General features: G+C 48.6%; 1 protein-coding gene across 5 annotated transcripts in view; it reads right to left on the bottom strand.

Annotated features, from left to right (window-relative positions):
- The window catches only part of LOC142823370 (uncharacterized), a 287,164-nt gene that overhangs the window by 259,097 nt on the left and 1,685 nt on the right, over positions 1-26,382 (bottom strand). For all 5 annotated transcript variants that reach the window (XM_075914347.1, XM_075914343.1, XM_075914345.1 and 2 more), the window contains exon 2: positions 19,238-19,273. In XM_075914347.1, coding sequence (XP_075770462.1) covers positions 19,238-19,250 — 13 coding nt within the window. In that variant the 5' untranslated portion in view covers positions 19,251-19,273. The remainder of the gene's footprint in view (positions 1-19,237; positions 19,274-26,382) is intronic.

Here is a 26,382-nt window from a genome sequence, read left to right as displayed (position 1 = left end):
TGTTCCTGACAGCTTGTACTCCATCTGCATGTGGGATGTTTGTGTAGAGAGCCTCTACATCCATGGTGGCTAGGATGGTGTTTTCTGGAAGATCACCTATGCATTGTAGTTTTCTCAGGAAATCCGTAGTGTCACGAAGGTAACTGGGAGTGCTGGTGGCGTAGGGTCTGAGCAGAGAGTCCACATAGCCAGACAGTCCTTCAGTAAGAGTGCCAATGCCCGAGATGATGGGGCGTCCGGGATTTCCAGGTTTGTGGATCTTGGGTAATAGATAGAACGACCCTGGTCGGGGCTCTAAAGGTGTGTCGATTTGTTCCTGTGTTTGTTCCACGTGGACTCCTCCTGAGGGCCGAAATGGCAGTCTGGACCTCTACATAGAATGCTTCCGCCGACGTGCACAGGCAGAAATTGTGGAAAAACAGCATCGCTTGCCTGGTAACCTCAGTCGTGCAGAACACAATGCCATCCACAGCCTCCGGAACAACTCTGACATTATAATCAAAGAGGCTGACAAAGGGGGTGCTGTTGTCATCATGAACAGGCCTGACTACCTAAAGGAGGCTGCCAGACAACTCTCCAATACCAAATTCTACAGGCCACTTTCCTCAGATCCCACTAAGGAATACACTAAGAAACTGCACCATCTGCTCAGGACACTCCCTAAACAAACACAGGAACAAATCGACACACCTTTAGAGCCCCGACCAGGGTCGTTCTATCTATTACCCAAGATCCACAAACCTGGAAATCCCGGACGCCCCATCATCTCGGGCATTGGCACTCTTACTGAAGGACTGTCTGGCTATGTGGACTCTCTGCTCAGACCCTACGCCACCAGCACTCCCAGTTACCTTCGTGACACTACGGATTTCCTGAGAAAACTACAATGCATAGGTGATCTTCCAGAAAACACCATCCTAGCCACCATGGATGTAGAGGCTCTCTACACAAACATCCCACATGCAGATGGAGTACAAGCTGTCAGGAACAGTATTCCTGATGATGCCACAGCACAACTGGTGGCTGAACTCTGTGAATTTATCCTCACACACAACTATTTCAGATTTGGTGACAACATATACCTCCAGACCAGTGGCACTGCTATGGGCACCCGCATGGCCCCACAATACGCCAACATTTTTATGGCTGACCTGGAACAACGCTTCCTCAGCTCTCGTCCACTTACACCCCTTCTCTACCTACGCTACATCGATGACATCTTCATCATCTGGACCCATGGGAAGGAGACTCTGGAAGAATTTCACCATGATTTCAACAGCTTCCACCCCACCATCAACCTCAGCATGGACCAATCTACACGGGAGGTCCATTTCCTGGACACCACGATACAAATAAGTGACGGTCATATCAATACCACCCTATACCGAAAACCTACCGACCGCTATACTTACCTGCATGCCTCCAGTTTCCATCCCGGACACACCACACGATCCATTGTTTACAGCCAAGCACTGAGGTACAACCGCATATGCTCCAACCCCTCAGACAGAGACCTACACCTACAAGATCTTCAACAAGCATTCTGTAAACTGCGATACCCACACGAGGAAGTGAGGAGACAGATTGAGAGAGCCAGACGTGTACCCAGAAGCCTCCTGCTACGGGACAAGCCCAAGAAAGAAACCAACAGAACACCACTGGCCATCACCTACAGTCCCCAGCTAAAACCTCTCCAACGCATCATTAGTGATCTACAACCCATCCTGGACAATGATCCCTCGCTTTCACAGGCCTTGGGAGGTAGGCCGGTCCTTGCCCACAGACAACCCACCAACCTGAAGCATATTCTCACCAGCAACTACACACCGCACCATAATAACTCGAACTCAGGAACCAATCCTTGCAACAAACCTCGGTGCCAACTCTGCCCACATATATACACCAGCAACACCATCACAGGACCTAACCAGATCAGCCATACTGTCACTGGTACATTCTCCTGCACATCCACCAACGTAATATATGCCATCATGTGCCAACAATGCCCCACTGCTATATACATCGGCCAAACAGGACAGTCCCTACGTAAAAGAATCAATGGACACAAAACTGACATTAGGAATGGCAACATACAAAAACCTGTAGGGGAACACTTCAATCTTCCTGGACACACAATTGCAGATCTAAAAGTAGCCATCCTGCAGCAAAAAAACTTCAGGACCAGACTTCAAAGAGAAACTGCTGAGCTACAGTTCATCTTTAAGTTTGACACAATCAACTCTGGATTAAACAAAGACTGTGAATGGCTTGCTAACTACAAAAGCAGCTTCTGTTCCCTTGGAATTCACACCTCCAGATCAGCTGCTAGAAGTGGGCCTCATCCTCCTTGATTGGATCACCTCATCATCTCCAGCCTGATCCTGGCCTGCATATTTATTCCTGCCTCTGGAAATTTCCACTACTTGCATCTGACGAAGTGGGTCTTTGCCCACGAAAGCTTATGCTCCTACACTTCAGTTAGTCTATAAGGTGCCACAGGACTCCTCGTCACCTGGGTCCTGTTTCTCTTCGTAGACACTTGGGTCCCACCCAGCCCATACGGGGCCTGTTTTCTCTCCCAGTTCCCCCCACAGACTTCCGAAAGCTGCCAGGGGCCTGTTCTCTCTCCTCCCAACTCTCCAAGGCTGCCTACACAACTAGAAGAATGTGCTATCTTCCATCACCTCAAACCGCCCCCTCCACCTCAGCATGCAAGTAGCCAGGACTGTCTCCCCTGCGGGACCTCCAGACAATCAGGAGTTTGTTTTCTGCTCCACCTCAAAGGCCCCGGAGAGGGGGAAGGAGGGGAGCTTGGAATATGGAGGATACTTATTGATTTGCTGGTTTAACCTACACACCTTCTGGTAATGGAGGACTTCTGGATATGGTTCACTTTCTCATGTAGTGGCAATTACACCTCTTACAGAGAGAAAAAATAAGTGTGCTCCACAGCCTTAGTTGAGGGCCACCCATTCAGCTCATTTTGTGCTTTCAACTTTCTAGATTTGTTCCAACATACTTGTGTTATTTGTTTATATTCATCTTTGGTACTTTAACTTAGTTTCCACTTTTTATAGGACTCCCTTTTGAATTCAAGATCATTCAGGATCTCCTGGTTACACCAGTTATGCAGTGTTTTACCATATTTCCTGTCTTTTCTACAAAGCTCAACAGTGCACTCTTGCACCCTCAGTAATGGCTCTTTCAAAAACTGTTTTTCCTCCTATTCTTGCTTCCCATAGGGCCTCCACTACCAAAAACCTGAGATTGCTAATATCTGCCTTCTTGAACTCAATTGTCTTTATTTTGTTGTTCTCCCTTCTACCATTCCACCGAATCATGAACTGAAGGGAGGCCTTAGGCCAATTCGACTGATTCGGTCGAATCAGGCCCCGCACCTAAGGGGGCCCCGTGCCCCTGAACCCAGAAGTGCTGGCCGGTGAGTCACAGAGCTGGGGGGCCTGCTCCACCACTATGTGGAGCTGTGTCTCTCCCCCGGCTCTGCCCGGAATGGGCCCCAGCCCCCCCTGCCAGCCTCTTCACATGTCCTCTCTCCCCACTCCCAGAGTGTCCCCCTCGGCCCCTGCTGTGAGTGGCTCCTCCTTGCCTCCTGCTGCTGCCCATGTGTGGCGTTGCACGTGGGCGGGGAAGACACCCGGGCCGTGATGTGACGTCACAGCCCAGGATTTTAAAAGTCCTGGGAGGCTACGTTGCAGGGCCTCACTGGCTCCGGGTTCAGCCTCCGGGGCCTGAGCGCAGACTCCGGCCCCACAACATGGAAGGCAGAAGGTAGGGAACGGACTTGTGCGGCAGCGAGGTGGGGGGAAGGGAAAGTGCTTGGGTTTAGGTGGAAGAGGGGGTGGGGGAGAAGGGGCTTGGGCAGAGGGGAAGGGGTGGAAGGAGAAGGGGCTCAGGCGGGGGTAGGGGAAGGCACCAAGAGACAGGAGTGCAGGAGAGACAAATGCCAGGGGGCCAAGGTCAGGAGGGGAGGTGTCAGTGGGAGAGGGGATAGGGTGATGCTGGGAGAGGAGAGGAGAGGGGAAGGACATTGGGGGCTAGCAGGGGAGGTGCTGGGGGAAGGCTTGAAAGAAGGAGTGGGCATGAGAAAGGTGGGGATGGAGCAAGGCATGTGAGAGGGCAAAGAGGGGCAGGAGGGGTACAGGGGGCAGAGGGTGGTGAGGGGGTGGACATCAGGGAAAAAGAGGGCAAAGGGGGCAGGGACAGTAAAGGAAGGGTGAGGCACCAGAAGGGTGCAGGGTTAAGGGAAGGTGCAGGTGCCAGGGGATTTTGGGGTGAAGCAGAAGGGCAGACACCTGCAGGGAAGGGACCAGCACCAGAGAAGAGAGGCAGGGCAGGTACGTAGAGGGAGGTGTTGGAATAGGGGATGAGGAGGGGTAGCTCACTTGATCAGAGTGGGGCTACTGGAGGAGTGGGCACAGGGGGGAGAGAAGGGCTGGTGGAGGGGGACAGGTCACAGGAGGGCTGAGGGCAGTGAAAAGGGCAGGAGTAAGGACAGTAGAATAGGGTGAGGAGTTGCGAGGTAGCAGGCACCACGGGAGATGGTGGAGCAAGGAGAAGAGACATGGCAGCAGAGAGAAAAGGTAAAGGTTTATAAAATATTTATTAATAACTTGGTATGCTGCCCATGGCCAGTTTGTTTGCATCCTGTGGTGCAGTTTGGGTTTATGTGGGGATCAACACGTGGCCGGCGAGCGGGAGCCAAAACAAAAAAGTAGTCAGTGTTATGATCTTCTGTTGATATGTGTTTTAGTAGTTAAATTCTTGGACTGTTATTGCTCATGAAAAGTGCTGTCACATGGGTAGAAATCGGGTAAATATTGCATTTTATTAATATCAGCAGAACTTACTTAAATGGGGCCTGTGTGTTATGTAGTCTTGCCTTAATCTTTGTATTCATGCTTGACAGTGTGAGAGAAGCTATTTGTATATATTTGCTTGCATATGCAACCACACTTTAAGTTGAAGCCCTCAGCATGTTCTGTAAGTATCAATGTGGCCCTGGGGCTTCCAAAGTTGAGTTGCCCTAGCTCATCCCTGACAGGTGTCTGTCCAACCTGGTCTTAAATATCTCCAGTGATAGAGATTCCACAATCTCACTAGGCAATTTATTCCAGTGTTTAACCACCCTGACAGGCAGGAAGTTTTTCCTAATGTCCAAACTAAACCTCTCTTGCTGCAATTTAAGCCCATTGCTTCTCATACTAACCTCAGAGGCCAAGCAGAACAATTTTTCTTCCTCTTCTTTATGATACTCTTTTAGGGTATGTCTACACTACAGCACTAATTCGAACGAACTTAATTTGAACTAACTTAATTCGAACTAGTGCATCTAGACCTAAAAACTAGTTCGAATTAGCATTTTGCTAATTCGAACTAGCATGTCCACATTGAGTGGACCCTGAACCGAGGTTAAGGATGGCCGGAAGCAGTGCCGGCAGGGCATCAGATTAGGACTTAGAGCGTGGAGCTGCTGTCTCAGGCTAGCCGAGAGCTGTGCTTAAGGGGACCCGACCCTCACCCCGGACAGTCAGTTCTCAGGGGTTCCCCGCTTGCAAGTAGTCCTGGCTTGGAGTGCCAGGAGTGCCCACTCTCGGCACATCACAGCATTCGGCCATCAGCCCGGCTGCACTTGCCGCAGGCTGCCATCCGGGGGGGGACCAATCGGGGGGTTGCAGGAGAGCTTCCACCCCGAGGAGCCTGCAGAGCCAGCCCAGTCCTCCCCATCGAGGGCTCGTACCCCATTCCTCCCTCACCTCCTTCCACTTACCCCTCCCTAGCCTCCCTTCCTGATGTACAAAATAAAGGACACGTGTTCAAAAATAGAAACTCTCTTTATTGAACAAAACTCAGGGAGACTGGGAAAAGGAGGTGGGAGAGGGGAAGAGAGAGGGTGGGAGAGGGGAGGGCAACTAAAATGATCAGGGGTTTGGAACAGGTCCCATATGAAGAGAGGCTAAAGAGATTGGGACTTTTCAGCTTAGAAAAGAGGAGTCTGAGGGGGGATATGATAGAGGTCTATAAAAGCATGAGTGGTGTGGAGAGGGTGCATAAAGAAAAGTTCTTCATTAGTTCCCCTAATAGAAGGACTAGAGGACACCAGATGAAATGAATATGTAGCAGGCTTCAAACTAACAACAGAAAGTTCTTCTTCACAGAGCAAATAGTCAACCTGTGGAACTCCTTGCTGCAGGAGGCTGCGAAGGCTAGAACTAGAACAGAGTTTAAAGAGAAGTGAAATAAAGTCATGGAGGTTGGGTCCATGGAGTGCTATTAGCCAGGGGGTAGAAATGGTGTCCCTGGCCTCTGTTTGTGGAAGACTGGACATGGATGGTACGAGATAAATGGCTTGGTCATTGTCTTCAGTCCATCCCCTCCAGGGTACCTAGTGTTGGCCACTGTCTGCAGACAGGCTACTGGGCTAGATGGACCTTTGGTCTGACCCAGTACGGCCATTCTAAGTTTAGGGCTCAGGGTCGGGGGTCTCACTGGACCACTCTGATTTTCATGCAAACCTGCTCCTGGGTGGCCAGGCTGGCAGCTATTCTGCCCTAGACAGCCACTTTCCTGTGCCTAGTGCGGAGGTCATGGATGAGGTCCATGATCTCCGCAATAGACCAGGTGGGCACTTGCCTCTTGCAGACCTGGGCAGACTCCCGGGAAGAGGCGAAGGGCTGGGTGGCAGCGGGTGGCTGGCTCGTGCCATGCGAGGTTCAGGGTCTGCTGGCTGGGTGCTGGCAGGCTTGCACCTAGCACGGGCACCGTAGCCAGACCATGCCCCTTTAAGCGCTCCGGGGCCGGGAGGGGGATGGAAGAGTTTCCCTGGTGGTGCCCAGAGCGGTCACCAGGGAAAGCTGGGGAGGGCTAGCCTCCCACTAGTTCGAATTAAGTGGCTACACAGACCTTAATTCTAACTAGGCGTTAGTCCTTGTAGAATGAGGTTTACCTAGTTCGAATTAAGCGCTCCGCTAGTTCGAATTAAGTTCGAACTAGCGGTTTGCCTGTGTAGCGCCTATCAAAGTTAATTCGAACTAACGTCTGTTAGTTCGAATTAACTTTGTAGTGTAGACATACCCTTAGATACTTGAAAGCTGCTCTCATGTCATTTTTCAGTATTCTCTTTTACCTGCTACACCTCATTCCAGGAGGAGTAACAGTTCGAATTACCGTTTAACTGCCGTGTGTAGCTGTGGGCAGTTAGTCCGGACTAGTGACATTTAAAAATGGCGGCCGGATGGGAACATGCAAATAAAGCCTGGGATATTTAAATCCCGGACTTCATTTGCAAGTTTGAATGCCTACATTAGCCTCCCTAGTTCGAACTGGGGGCTAGTGTAGACATACCTTAGTAGATTAGTAAGGCATGATTTCCCTTTACAGATCCATGTTAACTTTTCCCTAAGAAATAAAATTCATCATTGGTCTGACAATTTTATTCTTTACTATAGTTTCAACAAATTTGCCCAGTACTGATGTTAGAATTTCTGGTGTGTAATTACCGGAATTTCCTCTAGAGTCCTTTTTTATATATTGGAGTCACATTAGATATCTTACAGCCATTAGGTACAGAAAATGATTTAAAGGACAGGTTACAAACCTCTGCTGGTACAGATTGGACCTCTCTGGTCCAGCACCCTCAGGCCCTGAGGGGGTCCCAAAGCAGGGAGTTTGCTGGGCCAGGAGAAGTCAATGGCTTTCTGCTGGCACCCCACTCCAAGGCTCCTTTCCCTGAAGCTCCCAAGGCAGAGGCTACCAACCTGCTGCCCACTTACTACTTCCAAAGTTCCCTGGGGTCCTGGCTGGGACTGTCTGGTCACTGATGGTCCCACTGTCTCTGGGTGGTCCCCTGGACTCCCCAGCCAAGTCTCCTGTGCTGCCTCCTGGCCCCGCTCCTTCTAGAGATTCTCTAGCCAGGGCCATCCGGCCACCCCAGCTGCACTGCCACTGGGGATTCCCCAGGTTTCCTGGCTTGGACTCCCCAGCTGCCTGACCTCACTTATGCCAGGAGTTCCCCAGCCCGGGATTGCCTGGCTAACATCTAGACCCTCTGTCACTGGGGCTTCCCTGGCTGGGACAGGGTTCCCCATTCACCACCTGGCCCTGCTGATGTCAGGGGTCCCCAGCTGGAGAGGGACACCTCACCCCTAAAGCCCTGCTGATACTAGGGATTCCCTAGCCTGGCCAGGACTCTGCAGTCTTCACCTGGCCCAGCCACAACTGGCCTAGGTAGGGCTCCCCATCCCTGCATTCTCCCAGCTGCTCTTGCTACTGGCCTCCCAGGTTCTTTGTTCCAGAGACTATTGGATTTGGGAGAATGAAACTGTAATTCCAAAACTTCATATTTGAGTTCTCTCCTGGGTGAATGCCATCTGCTCCCAGTAATTTGTTACCGTTAAGTTTATCTGGGACAAGTCCTTAGATCTGTCACTTGAAAAGAATGGCTCATGCTTGGGAATCTCTCTAACATCCTTAGTCGTAAAGACTGAAGCAAAGAAATCATTTAGCTTCTCTGCAATGACTAGGGGCAGAGAAGTTGAGAATGAAGGTTGGGGGTGAAGAGGATCTCAGTACAGATGTTCCCCATGCAGCCATCCAAGGGCCTGTTCTATCATCTCTCCCTACCCAGACCTTACTAGCCCATCGGAGTCCTTATTTCTCTTCCTCCCAAGCTTACTCCTAGCCTACCAGGGCCTGTTTTCTGTTTTGGCCCCTAAAGGTCCCCCTCAGCCTACAAGGGGCCAATTTTTTTTCTCACCCCAAGCTTCCCCAGGCTTCCATGGAGTCTGTTCTCTCCCACCCTTCTCCCAGGCCACCTAGTCCACTGGGATCCTGCTTTCTCTTTTCTTCCCCCAACTCTCAAGTCTGCCAAGGGTCTGTTTTCTCTTCCCTTAAAGGCCCAGGATTGGGGTGGGGTGAGGGGAGTTTTGGGGAAGGGGCTTCTTACTGCTGGTGTTAACCACATACCTTTTGGGTTTGGTTCATTGTGCCATATAACGGCCCTTTTAGACCACTTTGGGTATGTCTACACTAGCTCATTAATTCGAGCTAGGTAGGCAAATCAGGCAACCGGAATTGCAAATGAAGCCCGGGATTTAAATATCCGGGGCTTTATTTGCATGTTCCCGTCTGGCCGCCATTTTTAAATCCCCCTTAGTTCAAATGAACTGCCGACAGGTACACGCCGCAGTTTAAAGTTAATCCGAACTAAATCCTTAGTTTGGATTAACTGTTACATCTCATTCCACCAGGAGTACCAGCTCTCTGAGTTTGCTATGATGTGCCTTCTTGAAATACATTCTTTTTTTCTCTTCTCTCTCCACTATACCTTAGAATTAGGATCACTTTCACCCATACTGCTTTCCACTTTCCAAATCTCAATCAGTTCCTCTCCTTTGTTAAAATCAGATCTAGAACAGCCTTCCCCCCGTACATTTCTTTATTTTCAGAACTGAAACACTGTCTCCAGTACAGGCAGTCCCCGACTTACGCGGATCCGACTTACGAACGGGGCTTTTCTCGCCCCGGAGCTCACGGGCGGCGGGTCGCCACCCGTGTCCTCCAGGGCAAGAAAAGCTTCTCCCGGTCTTCCTGGTCCGCTGGGGGGGTCCAGCAAAGCCGCCAGCCTGGACCCCCCCCCCCCCCCCAGCAGACCAGAGACACCAGAGGCTTTGCTCGTTTGCCCGGGAGCAAAGCCGCCCAGGCGGCGGCTTTGCTCTGGTGTCCCAGGTCTGCTGAGGGGGTCCAGCGGCTTTGCTGGACCACCCCCCCCCTCAGCAGACTAGGGGGACAGGAGCAAAGCCGCGGAGCACGCCCGCTGCGGGCGTGCTCCAAGGCTTTGCTCCCCGTCTCCCTGCAGACAAGGGAGCAGCTCAAGCGCGCCCGGGCTGTCCCGCTGTGGGCGTGCTCCGCGACTTTGACCAGCAGACCAGGGAGATGGGGAGCAAAGCCTCGGAGCACGCCAGCAGTGGGACAGCCACGGCGCGCCTGGACTGTCCCGCTGCCCGCATGCTCTGCGGCTTTGCTCCACGTCTCCCAGGTCAGCAGACCAGGGAGAGGGAGCAAAGCCGTGGAGGACTTGGGCGGTCCCGCCACCCCCGTCTCCCTGGTCTGCTGGGGGGGGTACAGCTAGTGCCCCCCAGAAGACCAGGCTTTTCTTGCCTACCCCTGGGGTAGAGCAGCTGGGGGCTGCCGGGTTGGTCCCGTAGCGCCGCTCCGGACCAACCCAGCAGCACCCCAACTGCTCTGCCCCAGGCATCCTGATTCAGGAATCCTAGTTCGAACTACCTAGTCCTACGGGGTTCAAACCAGCAGGGTTTTAAAAATGGCGGCTCCCCGCTTATGCAAATGAAGCCCAGGAAATTCAAATTCCGGGCTTCATTTGCAAGTGCGGTATGCCTACATTACCCTCCTAGTTCGAACTAGGAGGGTAGTGTAGACATACCCAGACTTCCTACATTTAAGCAATATCTACTCAATGTCAACATAACAATTTCCTTCAGATCTGACAGCTGCATAATTTCCATGGCATAAGGTAATTGGCTGTAGAGATATATGAAGAGTGAGTCCATTATTCTACCAAAACACAGTTTATACAGAGAAAGAGGTATTGCAGTAAGCACCAGCACTGTGCAGAGCTCCTGGAACCTGTACAGTAAAAGCCAAATTGAACACAGCAGAAAAATAAGGGTCTGCTTTGTTTAATTTCCAACATTCATATAATTAGAGGAATCACAGTCCATGCACAAAACAGACCCTGGGTGATGGCATGTGGGTACACCCCAACGATTAAATATAGATTTGATGACTGAGCCTCTTAGTCCATCTGTGGGTTTTTTTCTGGAGAAATGCCTAATGCATAACCGGCAACAAATTGTGAAAGCCTGGCAGATGAGCAAGAGATATTGTTATGCTTTGTCAACCACAGTTCCATAGAATTAGTGTTTCCCTGTGTGAGTGGATCAGCTTCTTCATATGAAACACACATAAAACTTTGTAAATCATAATTTAAATATTCTATCCTACAATGCTTGAGAAAGGATCTTGGACAGTTTCAGTTAGTATTTCTGAGTCTTTGCCTTTCACCAAACCAATTTGTAGTATAATTTATAATAATCGGCATGCTAAGTCTGAAGAGATACAATAGCTTTGTACAGTGATGAAGATTTGTCTCTCACAATCACCTCCTGGCCTAGTGTATGTGCCTGCACTCTTTTTATGGAGTATTTTTGGTGACCCAGCTGGCCAAATTACTCTGTGTGCAAAAACCAACAAATTTTTTGAAAACAAGTCCCCTTTCAGGCTACATGTTTAATAGGACACCCTCCCCCACTCTTCCCTTGGTGGCCTCTGTGGTGTCTCTGAATTTGTTTCTCCTCAGAGAGTGGTAATCCCAGATCTTCATTCCTGGAAGAAATGTCATTGTCCTTTCCTCAGGGCTTTGTCTCAAAGTCTCAGTGTGAGACAACACAATCCAGCAGCTCTCCACAGTGAGCTGTATATGGTACTACTGCTCTCTCAGACTATGTCTACACTGCTCAGTTATTTTGGAATGAGAGAGAGAGAGAGAGAGAGAGAGAGAGAGAGAGAGAGAGAGAGAGAGAGAGATACGCCCATTGTGCATCTGTATGCTGACATACACGGCCACACCCCCTGACCGTGTACATCAGCGCCCCGCACTCCTTCCCCTCCGGCCGTGGCGTGTTGCGCCACTCAGCTGGGCCCCATGGGGGAGCAAGAGACAGCAAGTGGTCCTTTGGGGTCCGCACTCCCCACTTGCCACCACTTGCTCCCCCACAGTGCCCAGCTGAGTGCTCCGGGCTCCCCACTTGCCACCACTTGCTCCCCCACAGTGCCCAGCTGAGTGCTCCCAACTGAGCGTGCCATGGAGGGAGAGGAAGGGGGGGCGGGGCTGGCCAGAAGGGGGGCAGAAAGCAGAGCTGGGGAGGGATCAGGGGCTGGAGGGGAGGATGGGGTGCCCAGACGAAGGGTGGTGGGAAGCAGCACTGGCAGGGGTGTTTGTCCGGGGATCATGCAAGAAGAGGGGGTGGGAAGCAGAGCTGGGGGGGGTCAGGGGCCATGGGGCCGGACGGGAGGAGGGGGGGACAGAGGAAGGGGGGTGAGAATCAGACCTGGTGGGGGGGGGGTGCAGCCACTGGCCGCAATTGGAGTCCTTGCAGGCGCTCCCTTTACTTGCCAGCAGAAGCCTGGTGGGGGCAGAGACGTATACGTCACTGCCCTGCCTTCCTCCCCCTGTGGTGCTGAGTGGTGTGCCCCTCAGCCGGGCCACTGCGGGAGAGGGGAAGGATGGGGCAGTGACGTAGACAGCCCCTGCCCCTGGCCGTGTATGTCACCACCCCCCCTTCCCCTCTCACCCGTGGCGGCCCGGCTGAGCGGGCAACACTCAGCTGAGCTGCCACAGAGGGAGAGGAAGGGGGCGGGGCAGTGATGTACATAGCCAGAGGGCGGGGCAGTGTATGTCACTGCCTCCCTTTCCCTCCCGCTGTGGCACTCAGCTGAGTGCTGCGCCCCTCAGCTGGGCCGCCAGGGGAGCCAGCAGCGCAAAGGGCTGTTTTTGGGCTCCCTCGGGGTGGGAGGGAAAGGGAGGGTGGTGATGTATACGGCCCTGCCCCCTGGCCTTGTACGTCATCACACCGCCCCCCTCCCTTGCGGCAGCCCAGCTGAGCAGGCAGCACTCAGCCAAGCACCACAGTGGGAGGGAAGGGGAAGGGGAGAGAGAGGCAGGAGGGGGAGAAGAGAAAGAAAGAGACAGAGAGGAAGGCAGAGGAGAGCTGAGAGAGAGGGGGAAGGCAGTAGGAGGGGAGAGGGAGGGAGAAAGTGAGGGGGGAAGGAGGAGGAGGGAAGGGAAAGGGGGAGGAGGCGGGAGGGGGGGGAGACGGAACAAGAGCGCTCAGGAGAGAAGACCTGAAAATCCCGTCTTATGACGGGCTAATTGGCCAGTCATATATATAGTAGCCTAATGTCTGTGAGTCTGTAACACTGAGATCCTGGCTGTTCCCTCTGGATCTCACTGTTGCCTGAAATGCTGGCTGTTCCCTCTGGGCGGTCCATGCTGCATGGGGTGAGCAGGGCCCAAACGACCGCTTGTGCTGCTTGTTCCCTGCAGCGGCCCAGCTGAGCAGCGCAGAAATCAGCCGAGCGCCACAGCGGGAGGTGAAGAGGGCGGGGCGATGACGTGTGGCATGACAGCAGCTCCAGGCCCCACCCCCTGGCCATGAATGTCACTGCCCCGCCCCCCTTCCCCTCCTGCCATGGCGCTCGACTGACTTCTGTGCTGCTCAGCCGGCCCGCTGCGTAGGAGCATGTGGCACAAGCAACCATTTGGGCACCGTTTGGGCTCATGCAGCATGGGGACTGTGGAGTCCAAACAGCTGTTTGGGCTCCGCAGTCCCCCAAGTGAAAGGCAGGAGGCGGAGGAGAGCTGAGAGAGAGAGCGCGAGACCTGAAAATCCTGTTTTATGACGAGCTAATTGGCTAGTTCTGAAATAGTTAGCTTACTTTGAAATAGCACATCTACACTGCAAAGAAGCCTCAAAATTAGTCCAAGGCAGGCTTCCATAATGTAGAAGTGCTATCTCAATTTAGAGCCCCTGGAAGAATAACTTAGAATTTCAAAATAGCAGAAGTGCAGCATCTACATATGCCTTATTTTAAATATTTTTGGCATAGGTGTTATTTGTAGAATGAGGTTTATAGAAGTCGGAATCAGCCATCCGTTATTTCAAGATTATTTCAAAATAATGGAATTACTATGTAGATGCTCACATAGTTATCATATGTATAGTAGCCCAGTGTCTGAAAGTCTGTAATGCTGAAATGCTGGCTTTTTCCTCTTGGCACCCGAATCGGCTGCTTGCACTGCTTGCTCCCCTGCGTCACTCAGCCAGGATGCTGGGTGGGAGCAAGCGGTGCAAGTGACCATTTGGGCTCCACGCTCCCCCAAAGGGGAGGGGGAGGAAAAGAAAAAGAGAGACAGAGAGAGAGGCAGAAGGCGGAGGAGAGCTGGGGGAGGGGGGAGGAGGCAGGAGGAGGAGAGAGAGAGAGAGAGAGAGAGAGAGACAGCGTGAGAGACCGGAGGCTCAGGAGAGAAGACCGACGTGGAGGAGAGACCTGAAAATCCCATCTTATGACTGGCTAATTGGCTAGTTTTGGAAGAACAGCTATTATTCTGAAATAACTTTGCTGTGTGGGCACACCCTCAGCCTGCTTGTCACCTAGTTTGCACACCCTGAGCTTCAAAGAGGAATTGACTGTCATTCTATTCCTCGGCTATTTTTATATGGCTCCCCTGACCCCTGATTGGCTGCTTTCCCATGCAACTAGTCTATCCTGCTTGACTATTACATTTTCATCTATTACCTTTTCTTGGATGTGGTATGGAAAGGCTATAAATCTTCAGAAGGGGGTGACAGCACAAAGATTAGCATCTCCTAAGGCTTCACAATATTATTCATCTATATTGGGGGAGAGAGTCAAAATATAGTTGAAAGCAAATGAAAGCAGCTAAATGAAAGATTAGCAAAGAAATGAATCAATATAAACTGGTCATCAAAAAGATTAGTTTTTTAGATTACATGAAGGTTTCAAACCATCAGAAAATGATGTTCAGGAACAGGCTTCCAAGGAGGAGTTGGGGGACAAAAATAGTTGTTTGAAAATTGAGATTGATAAATGGTCAGGATTTTATGAGATTTCCTACATTGTCACATAGTTTGTGTGTGACTGCTGGTAATAAATATCAGCAATAATTGTAGATGGGAGACTAAATGGGGAAGGTTCTAAATTACTACAGTGAATTCACAGGTGTCTCTGTGTTGGATCTTTCTGGCATGCTCTGGGTGCAACTTATTTGTGGTTTGGAAGGAATTTTCCCCCAGATGAAGTGGAAGAAATCCCATGGATTTCTCATCTTCCTCTGTAGCATGAGGCAGGAATCACTTTCATGTTTAAACTAGAGTAAGAAGTGGATTCTCTGTAATTTGAATAGATAAATCGTTACTTGAAGACTCTCCTGAGGCAAGGGACAAAGATGATCAAAGGAATGGAATACAAGTGCTTGAACAAAAGCCGCGTGTAGACAGGGCTTTTTTGCGCAAAAACCCCCTTTTGCACAAGAATCTTTATTCCTCAAAAAAAAAAACTCAAAAGGGGTTTTTTGTGGAAAAAAAGCCCTGTCTACGTGGGGCTTTTTTGCACAAAAACCTCTTTTGCAAGAAGGATTAGAATAGGAAATGCAAATGAGAGTGCAAGAATGCTAATGAGCACTTCATTTGCATTTCCTCTTACGGAAACAGATCACAATATAGACATAGCCTCGGAAATTTGGGAATGATAATTTAGGAAAATGATCTTGGGAAATTTGATACTTGATCTCAAATCAAGAGGGTGAAATTCAGTACAGATAAGTGAAAAGCACAGTCTAGTATTATTCACAAACAGAATATGAGGCTAGATGGACCACAGTTCTGACCCAGGATTGACTTGCTTATGTTATTTATTTTGCCATTACTGTAGTGCAACAAGGTACCCTAGCTGCAATGTGTAGGAGGTCAAACTAAATAATTGCAATGGTTCTTTCTGGCCCTAAGTTTAAGAGTATCAGTTGGGATGTATAAACACCTCAATGGGCAGTAGGGGGTTCAGGAGAAACTCTGGGTTCAGGATGCACCATCTTTCTGCCCATGCTGAGCTTACTTTCATTGGAGGAGTGATGTAAAAGGCAGCTCAATCAGGGGCTAGTAGACCAGGGAGGAGGATGTGTTTTGGGAAATCCAGAGAAGGGTGGAACTTGAACCCTCACAAAATGAGAGAACAGGGAGCCCAGACAGCAGCGCCCCACAAGAGTAATGGCAGATGGCTACGATGCAGAGGGAAGTAGAAAATGACCCAGAGAAACTGATGTTAAGCTGACACAAGGCACCATAGGATGAAAGATATATCAGCCTCCCAGACCCTGGTATGGAACCGGGGTGTGGGGAAGGGGGAATAGTCTCAGGTGCCTCTGCATCACCCCATCATGAACTGCCTCCACTAGGCAGAATTACAGATTCCTTATCATATGGGTGAAAAAAACATGTCCAGCAGCATCTATGCCACTTCGCAAGTATTTTGACCCTCTCCCCCAGTATAGATGAATAATATTGTGAAGCCCTGGGAGATATGCAGAAAAGATGACAGCACAAGTCCATTCTCCTCTGTAGGGGCTGATCCTACAGAACTCCTAGCAATACTCCTAAGTGGATAGCAGTGGAAACTTGAGGAGGGCAATCAGGGTATATCTACACTACAGCACTAATTCGAACTAACTTAATTCGAATTAGTTAATTCGAACTAAGCTAATTCGAACTAGTGCATTTAGACCTAAAAACTAGTTCGAATTAGCATTTTGCTAATTCGAACTAGCATGTCCTCATTGAGTGGACCCTGAACTGAGGTTAAGGATGGCCGGAAGCAGTGCCAGCAGGGCATCAGATTAGGACTTAGAGCGTGGAGCTGCTGTCTCAGGCTAGCCGAGGGCTGTGCACCCCAGACAGACAGTTCTCAGGGGTTCCTGCTCGCTTGTCTAATTAGATGAGGGACAGCAAAGCAGTCCTGGCTTGGAGTGCACTGAATGCCCACACTCGGCACATCACAGCACTCGGCCATCAGCCCAGCTGAACTTGCTGCAGGCTGCCATCCAGAGGGGGGGTCAATTTAGGGGCTTCAGGAGAGCGTCCACCCCTAGGAGTCCGCAGAGCCAGCCCAGTCCTCCCCATCGGGGGCTCGTACCCCATTCCTCCCTCACCTCCTTCCACTTTACCCCTCCCTAGCCCCCCTTCCTGATGTACAAAATAAAGGACACGTGTGTTCAAAAATAGAAACTCTCTTTATTGAACAAAACTCAGGGAGACTGGGAAAAGGAGGTGGGAGAAGGGAAGGGAGAGGGTGGGAGAGGGGAGGGCAACTAAGATGATCAGGGGTTTGTAACAGGTCCCATGTGAAGAGAGGTTAAAGAGACTGGGACTTCTCAGCTTAGAAAAGATGAGACGGAGGGGGGATATGATAAAGGTCTATGAAATCATGAGTGGTGTGGAGGGGGGCATAAAGAAAAGTTCTTCATTAGTTCCCATAATAGAAGGACTAGAGGACACCAAATGAAATGAATATGTAGCAGGCTCCAAACTAACAACAGAACGTTGTTCTTCACAAACCAAATAGTCAACCTGTGGAACTCCTTGCTGCAGGAGGCTGTGAAGGCTAGAACTAGAACAGAGTTTAAAGAGAAGTGAGATAAAGTCATGGAGGTTGGGTCCATGGAGTGCTATTAGCCAGGGGGTAGAAATGGTGTCCCTGGCCTCTGTTTGTGGAAGGCTGGAGATGGATGGCACGAGATAAATGGCTTGGTCATTGTTTCGGTCCATCCCCTCCAGGGTACCTAGTGTTGGCCACTGTCGGCAGACAGACTACTGGGCTAGATGGACCTTTGGTCTGACCCAGTACGGCCGTTCTAAGCTCAGGACTCAGGGTCGGGGATCTCACTGGACCACCTTGATTTTCATGCAAACCTGCTCCTGGGTGGCCAGGCTGGCAGCTATTCTGCCCTAGATGGCCACTTTCCTGTGCCTAGTGCGGAGGTCATGGATAAGGTCCACGATGTCCGCGCTAGACCAGGTGGGTGCCCGCCTCTTGCGGACCCGGGCAGGCTCCTGGGAGCTGCCAGCCTGGTCCCGGGAAGAGGCGGAGGGCTGGGTGGCAGCGGGTGGCTGGCTCGAGCCTTGCCAGGTGCAGGGTCTGCTGGCTGGATGCTGGCAGGCTTGCACCTGGCACGGGCACTGTAGCCAGCCCGTGCCCCTTTAAGGTCTCTGGGGCCGGGAGGGGGGCAGAAGAGTTTCCCTGGTGCCCAGAGTGGCCACCAGGGCAAGCTGGGAAGGGCTAGCCTCCCACTAGTTCGAATTAAGTGGCTACACAGCCCTTAATTCGAAATACTTAATTCGAACTAGGCGTTAGTCCTCGTGGAATGAGGTTTACCTAGTTCGAATTAAGCGCTCCGCTAGTTCGAATTAAGTCCAAACTAGCAGTTTGCCTGTGTAGCGCCTATCAAAGTTAATTCCAACTAACATCTGTTAGTTCGAATTAACTTTGTAGTGTAGAAATACCTTCAGGCTGCGAAGGCCGAAAACGACTTCCGAGGCCGAAAACGGCCCCCTAGACTGAGACAGCGGTAATCGAACTCCCAGGCTGCAAATGGCACCCCGGGCGGGGGTGGCCGAAGTCGTTGAGAGCAAATGCACTACTTCAGAGTAAGATCTAGGTATAGCAGACACCAAGGCTAAGAGCTTCTGAAACACCAGCTCCAAAACTGTCACCAGGGATGGCAGGGTCTGCAATGTTGTTGCCTAGATCTTTGACCCTGGAATTACAACCTCTAATGATACAAAAGCTGAAAGTGCACTATTTGAGGAAATGTCTCTGCATGGACAAATCCTATCCAGACTAATATACTGATTAAGTCATTGAAACCAATGGAGTCTCACAAGTATAAATCAATGTAGAAATACTAAATACATATTTTTTTATGAAACAGAGGTGATTGATTTTGTTAAACAATAAGACATTAAAACAAAAAGCTTTGTAAACAAAAACATTCTGGTGAAAAATAACTTTACTTTTTTGTGTGTTTTTTTTTATTTTTATTTTAAGGTGGAAATAAAAGTGATTTCATATTTTAGAAATACTTATTGCTCAGTGATAGGAAAACAACCATTCTCTCTTTTTTATTTTTCCCCTAGAAAAGCATGTGTATGTATGTGTTTGAGAGAAATAATTGATCAAAATGGCTCACACTTTCATATTTAAAAACATTACTTTAAAAAATTAATGTTTTTCTTTTTAAAAATGATTGTTTTTTCTCTAATACTTTTAAGAGAGACGGTTATTCTCATTTTTAAAAAGAAAGGGATAGATTCCCTGCAGACATATGACAGGACTAGGTTAACAAGAGACAGTTTAGTGTTTTGTTTTCATGTAATTAAGAATTCCAGAGACTTTACTATGAAAAAGCACAAAATAAAATACAATTTAGCTTTAGTATTGATGGTTTACTATGGTCCAGTATAGTAGTTATCATTTGATATTGACAGTTCTGAATTTTTTTCAGAAAAAGTGTTGACAGTTAAACACAAACTTATATGTAACACATATTGAACTATGTTAGAGAGCTTACCTTGTGATCCCATGATTCTGTATTATACTGACTTAGCTGAAAAACATGGGATAAAACTATGATCAAAATACGTATTATGAATAGTTTAGTAAATCTTCATTTTCACAATTGAATGAGGAGTTATTGATGCAGTATTAAAATAAGGAATAGAATAGAACCAAAGCCAAGAAATAGATACAGGATCAAGATTCCTACAGTATTTTAGTGTAGTGCCTTTGCTTTATGACTAGATTTATTTCATGGCAAGTTTACTCAGTGTGATTAATCAGTAAAATTAATCCTAACTCACCCAGAGAATTGTGGTAGCATCTTACTGCTTAATATGATTCATCAAAGTTTGTCTGCAGCTGGAGTTATCAGTTGTTTTATCTATCTGAGGGTATGTCTATACTACCCCGCTAGTTCGAACTAGCGGGGTAATGTATGCATACCGCACTTGCTAATGAAGCCCGGGATTTGAATTTCCCGGGCTTCATTAGCATAAGCGGGGAGCCGCCATTTTTAAATCCCCGCTGCTTCGAACCCCGTGCAGCGCGGCTACACGGGGCTCGAACTAGGTAGTTCGGACTAGGTTCCTATTCCGAACTACCGTTACTCCTCGTGAAACGAGGTGTACCGGTAGTTCGGAATAGGCACCCTAGTCCGAACTACCTAGTTCGAGCCCCGTGTAGCCACGCTGCACGGGGTTCGAAGCAGCGGGGATTTAAAAATGGCGGCTCCCCGCTTATGCTAATGAAGCCCGGGAAATTCAAATCCCGGGCTTCATTAGCAAGTGCGGTATGCATACATTACCCTCCTAGTTCGAACTAGGAGGGTAGTGTAGACATACCCTGACTCGTTTGATTTCACACATTTTCCATATAAACTTTTTCACTTAGGAGGATTTGAATCCTGGTCTCCTACACACTAGATGGATACACAAACATCTCAGCTATTCCTCCCTGGAAGATTTGCCTGGCATGGCACAGGCCCTTGAAGAGAACAACCCAGCCTTCTCTTACGGCAGGCATGTCCAAAGTCCGGCCCGCGGGCCAATTGCGGCCCCTGTTCCGGTTTAATACGGCCCCACAGGTAATTTGGCAATATCTATCTTTTATGGCCCCCAACGAATCCATATGTATTGAGATGAATACATTGTAAAATCTCAGTTAATGTCAGTTGGTCTAAATCAGTTATAAATATATTTGGACACAACATGTATACTTGGTGTTATATTCCTGTTCATATTTTTTGAACTTAAAAGTTGACAGACAACCTTTATTACCAATAATATGTAATGTACTTTACAATGTTCCTGACATATTTCAGCTTCCTGGATTTTTTTTTTCATCTGGCCTTCAGATATGAAAGGCAGAGTGATTTAACACCTGTTTAGATTGGTCAGCCATGTGACGAAATGAAAAGTATGCCGTTTGCAATAAACTTTGCATAAAATAGTTAATTTGCATTTAATTTTAATGGTTCAAAGAATGTCAGGCACAATGGTCGGCCCTCACACATGTTCACTTCATCAAATCTGGCCCTCTTTGAAAAAAGTTTGGACACCCCTGTCTTACGGCAACAGCTTGGGACCAGGTGAGAAACGCCTGTTTATGGCCGCTGCAGCTGAAGCAGGCACAACCATGATAGTCGTGCATGTCCCCCAGATGGGAGACAAGCAGATACACAAATAGACACACAAATATAGCTCTCCCTTTTCCCACCCATGTCCTTCACTAACCCAATGGTGTTATAGCAGTTCTACTCTCTGGCCCCTTGTTGCCCCCCATGGCAATTCTATGGTATAACTGTCCCTCCTAGCAGACACCTACCTTTCCATTTTATGAGAAACAAATCCAATTTTAGGCAAATCCCTTTGCCCTTGAACAACCAAACCTTTACATTGTTTTTAAGTTATGAAAAAAAGCTGCATCCCAAATTTGGTGGCCTTAGCTCTTATCATCTTATCCCACAATATTCTTGCCAGCAAGTTAAGGGAATGTGGATTGGAGGAATGGACCGTAAGACAGATAGAAAGCTGGCTAGAAGGTCGGGCCCTGCGGATAGTGATCAACAGCTTGATGTCAAATTGGTGGTCAGTTTCTAGTGGAGTGCCCTAAGGATCAGTTCTAGGACCAGTTTTGTTCAACATCTTTATTAATGACCTGGATGAGGGGATGAATTGCACCCTCAGCAAGTTTACAGATGACTCTTAACTAGGGGGAGAGGTAGATAAGTTGGAGGGCAAGGATGGGGTCCAGAGTGACCTAGACAAATTGTAGGATTGGACCAAAAGAAATCTGATGAGGTTCAACATGGACAAGTGTATAGTCCTGTGCTTGAGATGGAAGAATCCCAAACATTGTTACAGGCTGGGGACCAACCAGCTAAGTAGTAGTTCTGTAGAAAAGGACCTACGGTATGTCTATACTGCCACCCTAGTTCGAAATAGGGTGGCTAATGTAGGGATTCAAACTTGCAAATGAAGCCTGGGATTTAAATATCCCGGGCTTCATTTGCAGTTTCCTGGGCACCGCCATTTTTAAATGCCCCGTGGTTTGAACTACCTTGCAGGAGGAATAATGGTAGTTCAAATTAGGAGCTTTAATTCAAACTACCTAGTCCATGCTGCATGTAGCCAAGGGCAGTTAGTTCGAACTACAGGGCATTTAAAAATGGCAGTGCCCGGAAACATGCAAATGAAGCCTGGGATGTTTAAATCCCAGGCGTCATTTGCAAGTTCGAGTGCCTACATTAGCCACCCTAGTTCAAACTAGGGTGGCAGTGTAGACGTATCCCTAGGGATTACAGTGGATGAGAAGCTGGATATGTGTCAATCGTATGCCCTTATAGCCAAGAAGGCTAATGGCATATTAGGTTGCATTAGAAGGAGCATTGCCAGCAGATCTAGAGAAGTAATTATTCTCCTTTATTTGGCTCTGGTGAGGCCACATCTGGAGTATTGTGTCAAGTTGTGGGCCCCCCATTATAGAAAGGATGTGGATGCATTGGAGAGGGTCCAGCAGAGATTGACCAACATGATTAGGGGGCTGGAGCACATGACCTATGAGGAAAGGCTGAGGGATTTGGGTTTGTTTAGTCTACAGAAGAGAAGAGTGAGGGGGGATTTGATAGCAGCCTTCAACTTCCTGAAGGGAGGTACCAAAGAGGCTGGAGAAAGGCTGTTCTCAGTAGTGACAGACAGTAGAACAAGAAGCAATGGTCTCAAGTTACTGTGGAAGAGGTCCAGGTTGGATATTAGGAAAAACTATTTCACTAGGAGGTTGGTGAAGCACTGGAATGGGTTACCTAGCAAAGTAGTGGAATCTCCATCCCTAGAGGTTTTTAAGTCTCAGCTTGACAAAACCTTGCCTGGATTGATTTAGTTGGGATTGGTTCTGCCTTGAGCAGGGGGCTGGACTTGATGGACTCCTGAAGTCTCTTCCAGCTCTATGATTCTATGATTTTATGATCATTTAGGAAAAGTTCTTGAGTGAGCAGATGCCTAAATCATCCAGGGGAGTGATCTAATCCTCACACCTCAAGGAAGTGTCTATACTTCAGCATTTTTTCCAGAAAATGGTTGTTTTTCCAGAAAAAACAATAGTTATGTCCACACTACTACTGAGTTCTTTCAACAAGAAGCTTTTTTTTCCCCCAAAAAAACTTTCAGAAAAAGGTGTGTGTGGATGCAGAAATGGGAGTTCTTTCCAAAGAAAAGGCCTCCAGGAAATAACACAGGTGCCCTGGTGGCCACTCTGTGCAGACTAATCACAAGTCTATAGTTCCTGTCTCCTGGAAGCTCTTAAAGCTGCAGGTACCCGGGACTAGCCTTATGGCAGGAAGACAGCCTGCCTATGCAGCTCTGATTGCCACTCACTTGTGGACCCATGGCTCAGCCACATGCCCACTGAGACTCCCCTGTCCCTCACAGGGAGCACCATCAGGGCTCCCAAGACCCAGCCAGGAGCAGTGTCAAGGCTCTTCTGCACTCTGGCATGATGAATTCAGGAGTGGCAGCCCACAAAAGCATCCCAAAACCAGGTCTCTGAAGGCTTTGATACAAGAACTTCCCCCCAAAATCCTTATACCTGGACTTTGGGTAATATCTGCTGCCACCACCCATTTATTCCAAGAAAACCAGGGACAAGATCACTTGGGAAACCTCCTCTCTAAAATCTCAGTGGTACCTCAAACTCTTTCCCCCGAAAAGGGCTTGAAAAAGAAAAGAGGAAACAAGCTGCAGTCTGTGGTAGCTGCCTCTTTTGTCAGGCAGGTAGATACACACAGACAAACCTTCCAGGACACAAAAATGAACCAATGCAGGTTCATTAGAAAAAGGAAAACAAACTTTTGTCATCAAAACAAAACTGCCATTGCAAGCATAGTTGAGGGGGCTAGATAGTAAGAGCTACCAATTAATCTAGATACTCATGGGAACCCCCTGAGTTCAGAACTTTAAGTACAAAAGGAAAACACTTTTTAAAGAAAGAAAAAACATGTTGAATAGCTCAGACATCAATTCCACATTCCCAAACCAGAAAACAAATAAAACCTGATGGGCTAACTAACTTTGCCCTACTTACATATTATAAGAGGTCTTTCTCAGAGTGAGACGGGCCTTCCCATCTCCCTGTTACTTGGAAGAAACCGCTCTGACCCAGACAAAAAAGGGGAAAAAATTCCTTTGTCCCAGTTTGAAATCCCTACCTGCATTGTTATTGACTGACCAAATACCTGGCTAGGGACAGAAGACATAGTTAACCCTTTAGTCACCAGGTTTCTGGTCAGCCCTCATAGTTCTGACAAGCAGCAAACGTCATGCACTGCCATGGTCCAGGATGGAGATCCTGTCCGTCCTCGAGCTGTGGGGTGAGGAGGACACCATGTAGGATTTCCACTCCCGGTGCTGAAACATGAACATATATGGACGGATGGCTGAGACTCTAGTCAAGAGAGCCTCCCCCCTCCCCCCCGACATTGGAACAGGTGTGGAACAAGGTGCAGAGCTCTCACCTGAGGACCCATCGCCTCCCTCAGAGGATGCCTGTGAGATACCCAGAGCCAGGGAGCGCAGCTCTCGCTCTGGGACAGGACCACACTACTGCCCCTACTACCAGGAGCTCCATCCTATTCTGTGGTGGTGGACTTGGGACTGGAGACACCAGTCGTCAGGTGCCCAGAGCTCCCTACAGAGGAGGAGGAGGAACATCAGCTGCAGGAGGAAGAGGACATGACCAGCATGGTCACCTTGACCCTGGTATTGTTGCATAAATTGCAAGGTTTCGTCCCCTTGGAGGCTAGTCTGATTTACCCCAAGAAGAGAGTCACACTTTCAGGCTGGGTCCAACTCAAGTTTATTGGTTGCAACCAAGGTACGGCTAAGGAACTCAATGTTCAAAGCAGAGCCGACCCCCAACATCTCATAGGCAGGGGTTCTTATAGGGTTAACATCCTTCCTGGTTTAGGTGCCTTAACATGATAGGTTACTTCATTTTTGACATTTAGCATTCTTATAGGTCAGGTTAATTTTCCAAATGAGGTTAAATACAGTGCCTACTTGCTGACTTTGCGGTTACAGCTGTGTTACATTCATTCACTTTTGCTGAACAATGGGCGAGCCATACTTCCCTTTTTCCTTTCCTGCTTGAGCCGGTCACAAGTTTAAAGGATGTGGAATCTATCCATATCTCTACTTAACAGAAGACTGGTTTCACTTCCCCTCGTCTCCTTATTATAAGTTATTACTTGTGACAGGCCTTGACCTTTGTCATGTCTTACTCCTATACAAATAGCAAATATATCTAAGCATTAGCAATGTATGTATATTGTACGTGCCCCTCATAGGGGAATCAATGGCTCCGGGGGATTTGATTTCCCTTTTACACATCAGTATCAAGGTCCTAGATGTCTTGCAGGCATCCTCTGAAGGTGGGGAGGGATCCTCAAGTGAGTGCTCACAGTGCTCACAGAGAGCAGGGGAGGCAGGCGCAGATGGGATGGCATGCGATTGTCATTCAGCCTGCTCAGCCTGGACATTGTGCTGCACTCCATGCACATGGAACCACATGCAGCACCAGTCTGCACCACACCACCTTAGAAGGCAGTCCCAGAGCATCCCTGAACCCCTGCTTACTGGATCAGGGTGGTCCCACATATGTCTGGCACGTGGGGGAGAGACATGCAATCTCCCACCAACCTTAGCAAGCTGGGCACAAAGACACATACACAACCCCACAAAGACCAAGAAATGTCACACATAGTACATGGGTCCACCTGACCCCATGGACAGCCCTGCCAGTTGCAGGTGTGTGGTGGGGGGGGGAGAGCTATGGAAGGCCAGGCTGCTCCAGGCCCCTCTCCCTCTCCCTCTCCCACCCATGGAATCCCAGTGTGGATGGACACTTCCCTTGCCTGCTTGTCCGTGGCAGGGAGAATGGGAAGCATGGTCCCCTGGGCACTTCGGGGTCCCTGTAAAACAGAACCAGCTGTGCAGGCCACACATGGCCTTGCTCCCAGGACATCACCATCCCCTGGCCTAAGGATTGTTGCTTGCTGCTCATACAGGAGGTACTTCATCTTTAATGTAACTGTGTAAAATTGAAATTGAAATCTCCTTTCCAGAACACATGTGATACAAAGGCAATAATTAACTCTGGCCTAACATCTACAGGGAATGTGTGAGAATGCATTTACCATTGTTATTAATTGATAAAATATTCTTATTTTAATAATAAATAACTTATTCCATGCTTTAACTCATGAGGTTGACAGGAACTGACTATAGTAAAACTTTTGGGGAACAATTGATCAAATTAGAAACCAAAGTCCATGTTAATACGTTCAGGAGCTATTCATTTAAAAATATTTATGCCTAAACATGCAGTTTATGTGTAGACTAAACTGTCATCAGCAGTCCATTAAAACAAAAACATAAACCGGCTATTCTTATCCAACCATTTGCAGAGCTGTTCGCTTTGCATGCATATTGAACAGGGGTGAAGTATACCAACAATATATATTCCTGGATAGTTCCAAAGATTCATATTTGCTCTAAAAAGTGACCAATAGATGTTAAAGTCACATATGTAGCTATGTATCTTACTTAACTCACAAGCACTCTCTATCCGGAGTTGAATCATCACAAGGAATTCTAATTCTCCTGT

The sequence above is a fragment of the Pelodiscus sinensis genome, chromosome 33 (assembly GCF_049634645.1).
Source record: "Pelodiscus sinensis isolate JC-2024 chromosome 33, ASM4963464v1, whole genome shotgun sequence".
In the NCBI taxonomy this organism is placed as follows: Eukaryota; Metazoa; Chordata; order Testudines; family Trionychidae; genus Pelodiscus; species Pelodiscus sinensis.
The sequence above is the reverse complement of the archived record's forward strand: the minus strand, read 5'-3'. Positions and strand labels throughout refer to the sequence as shown.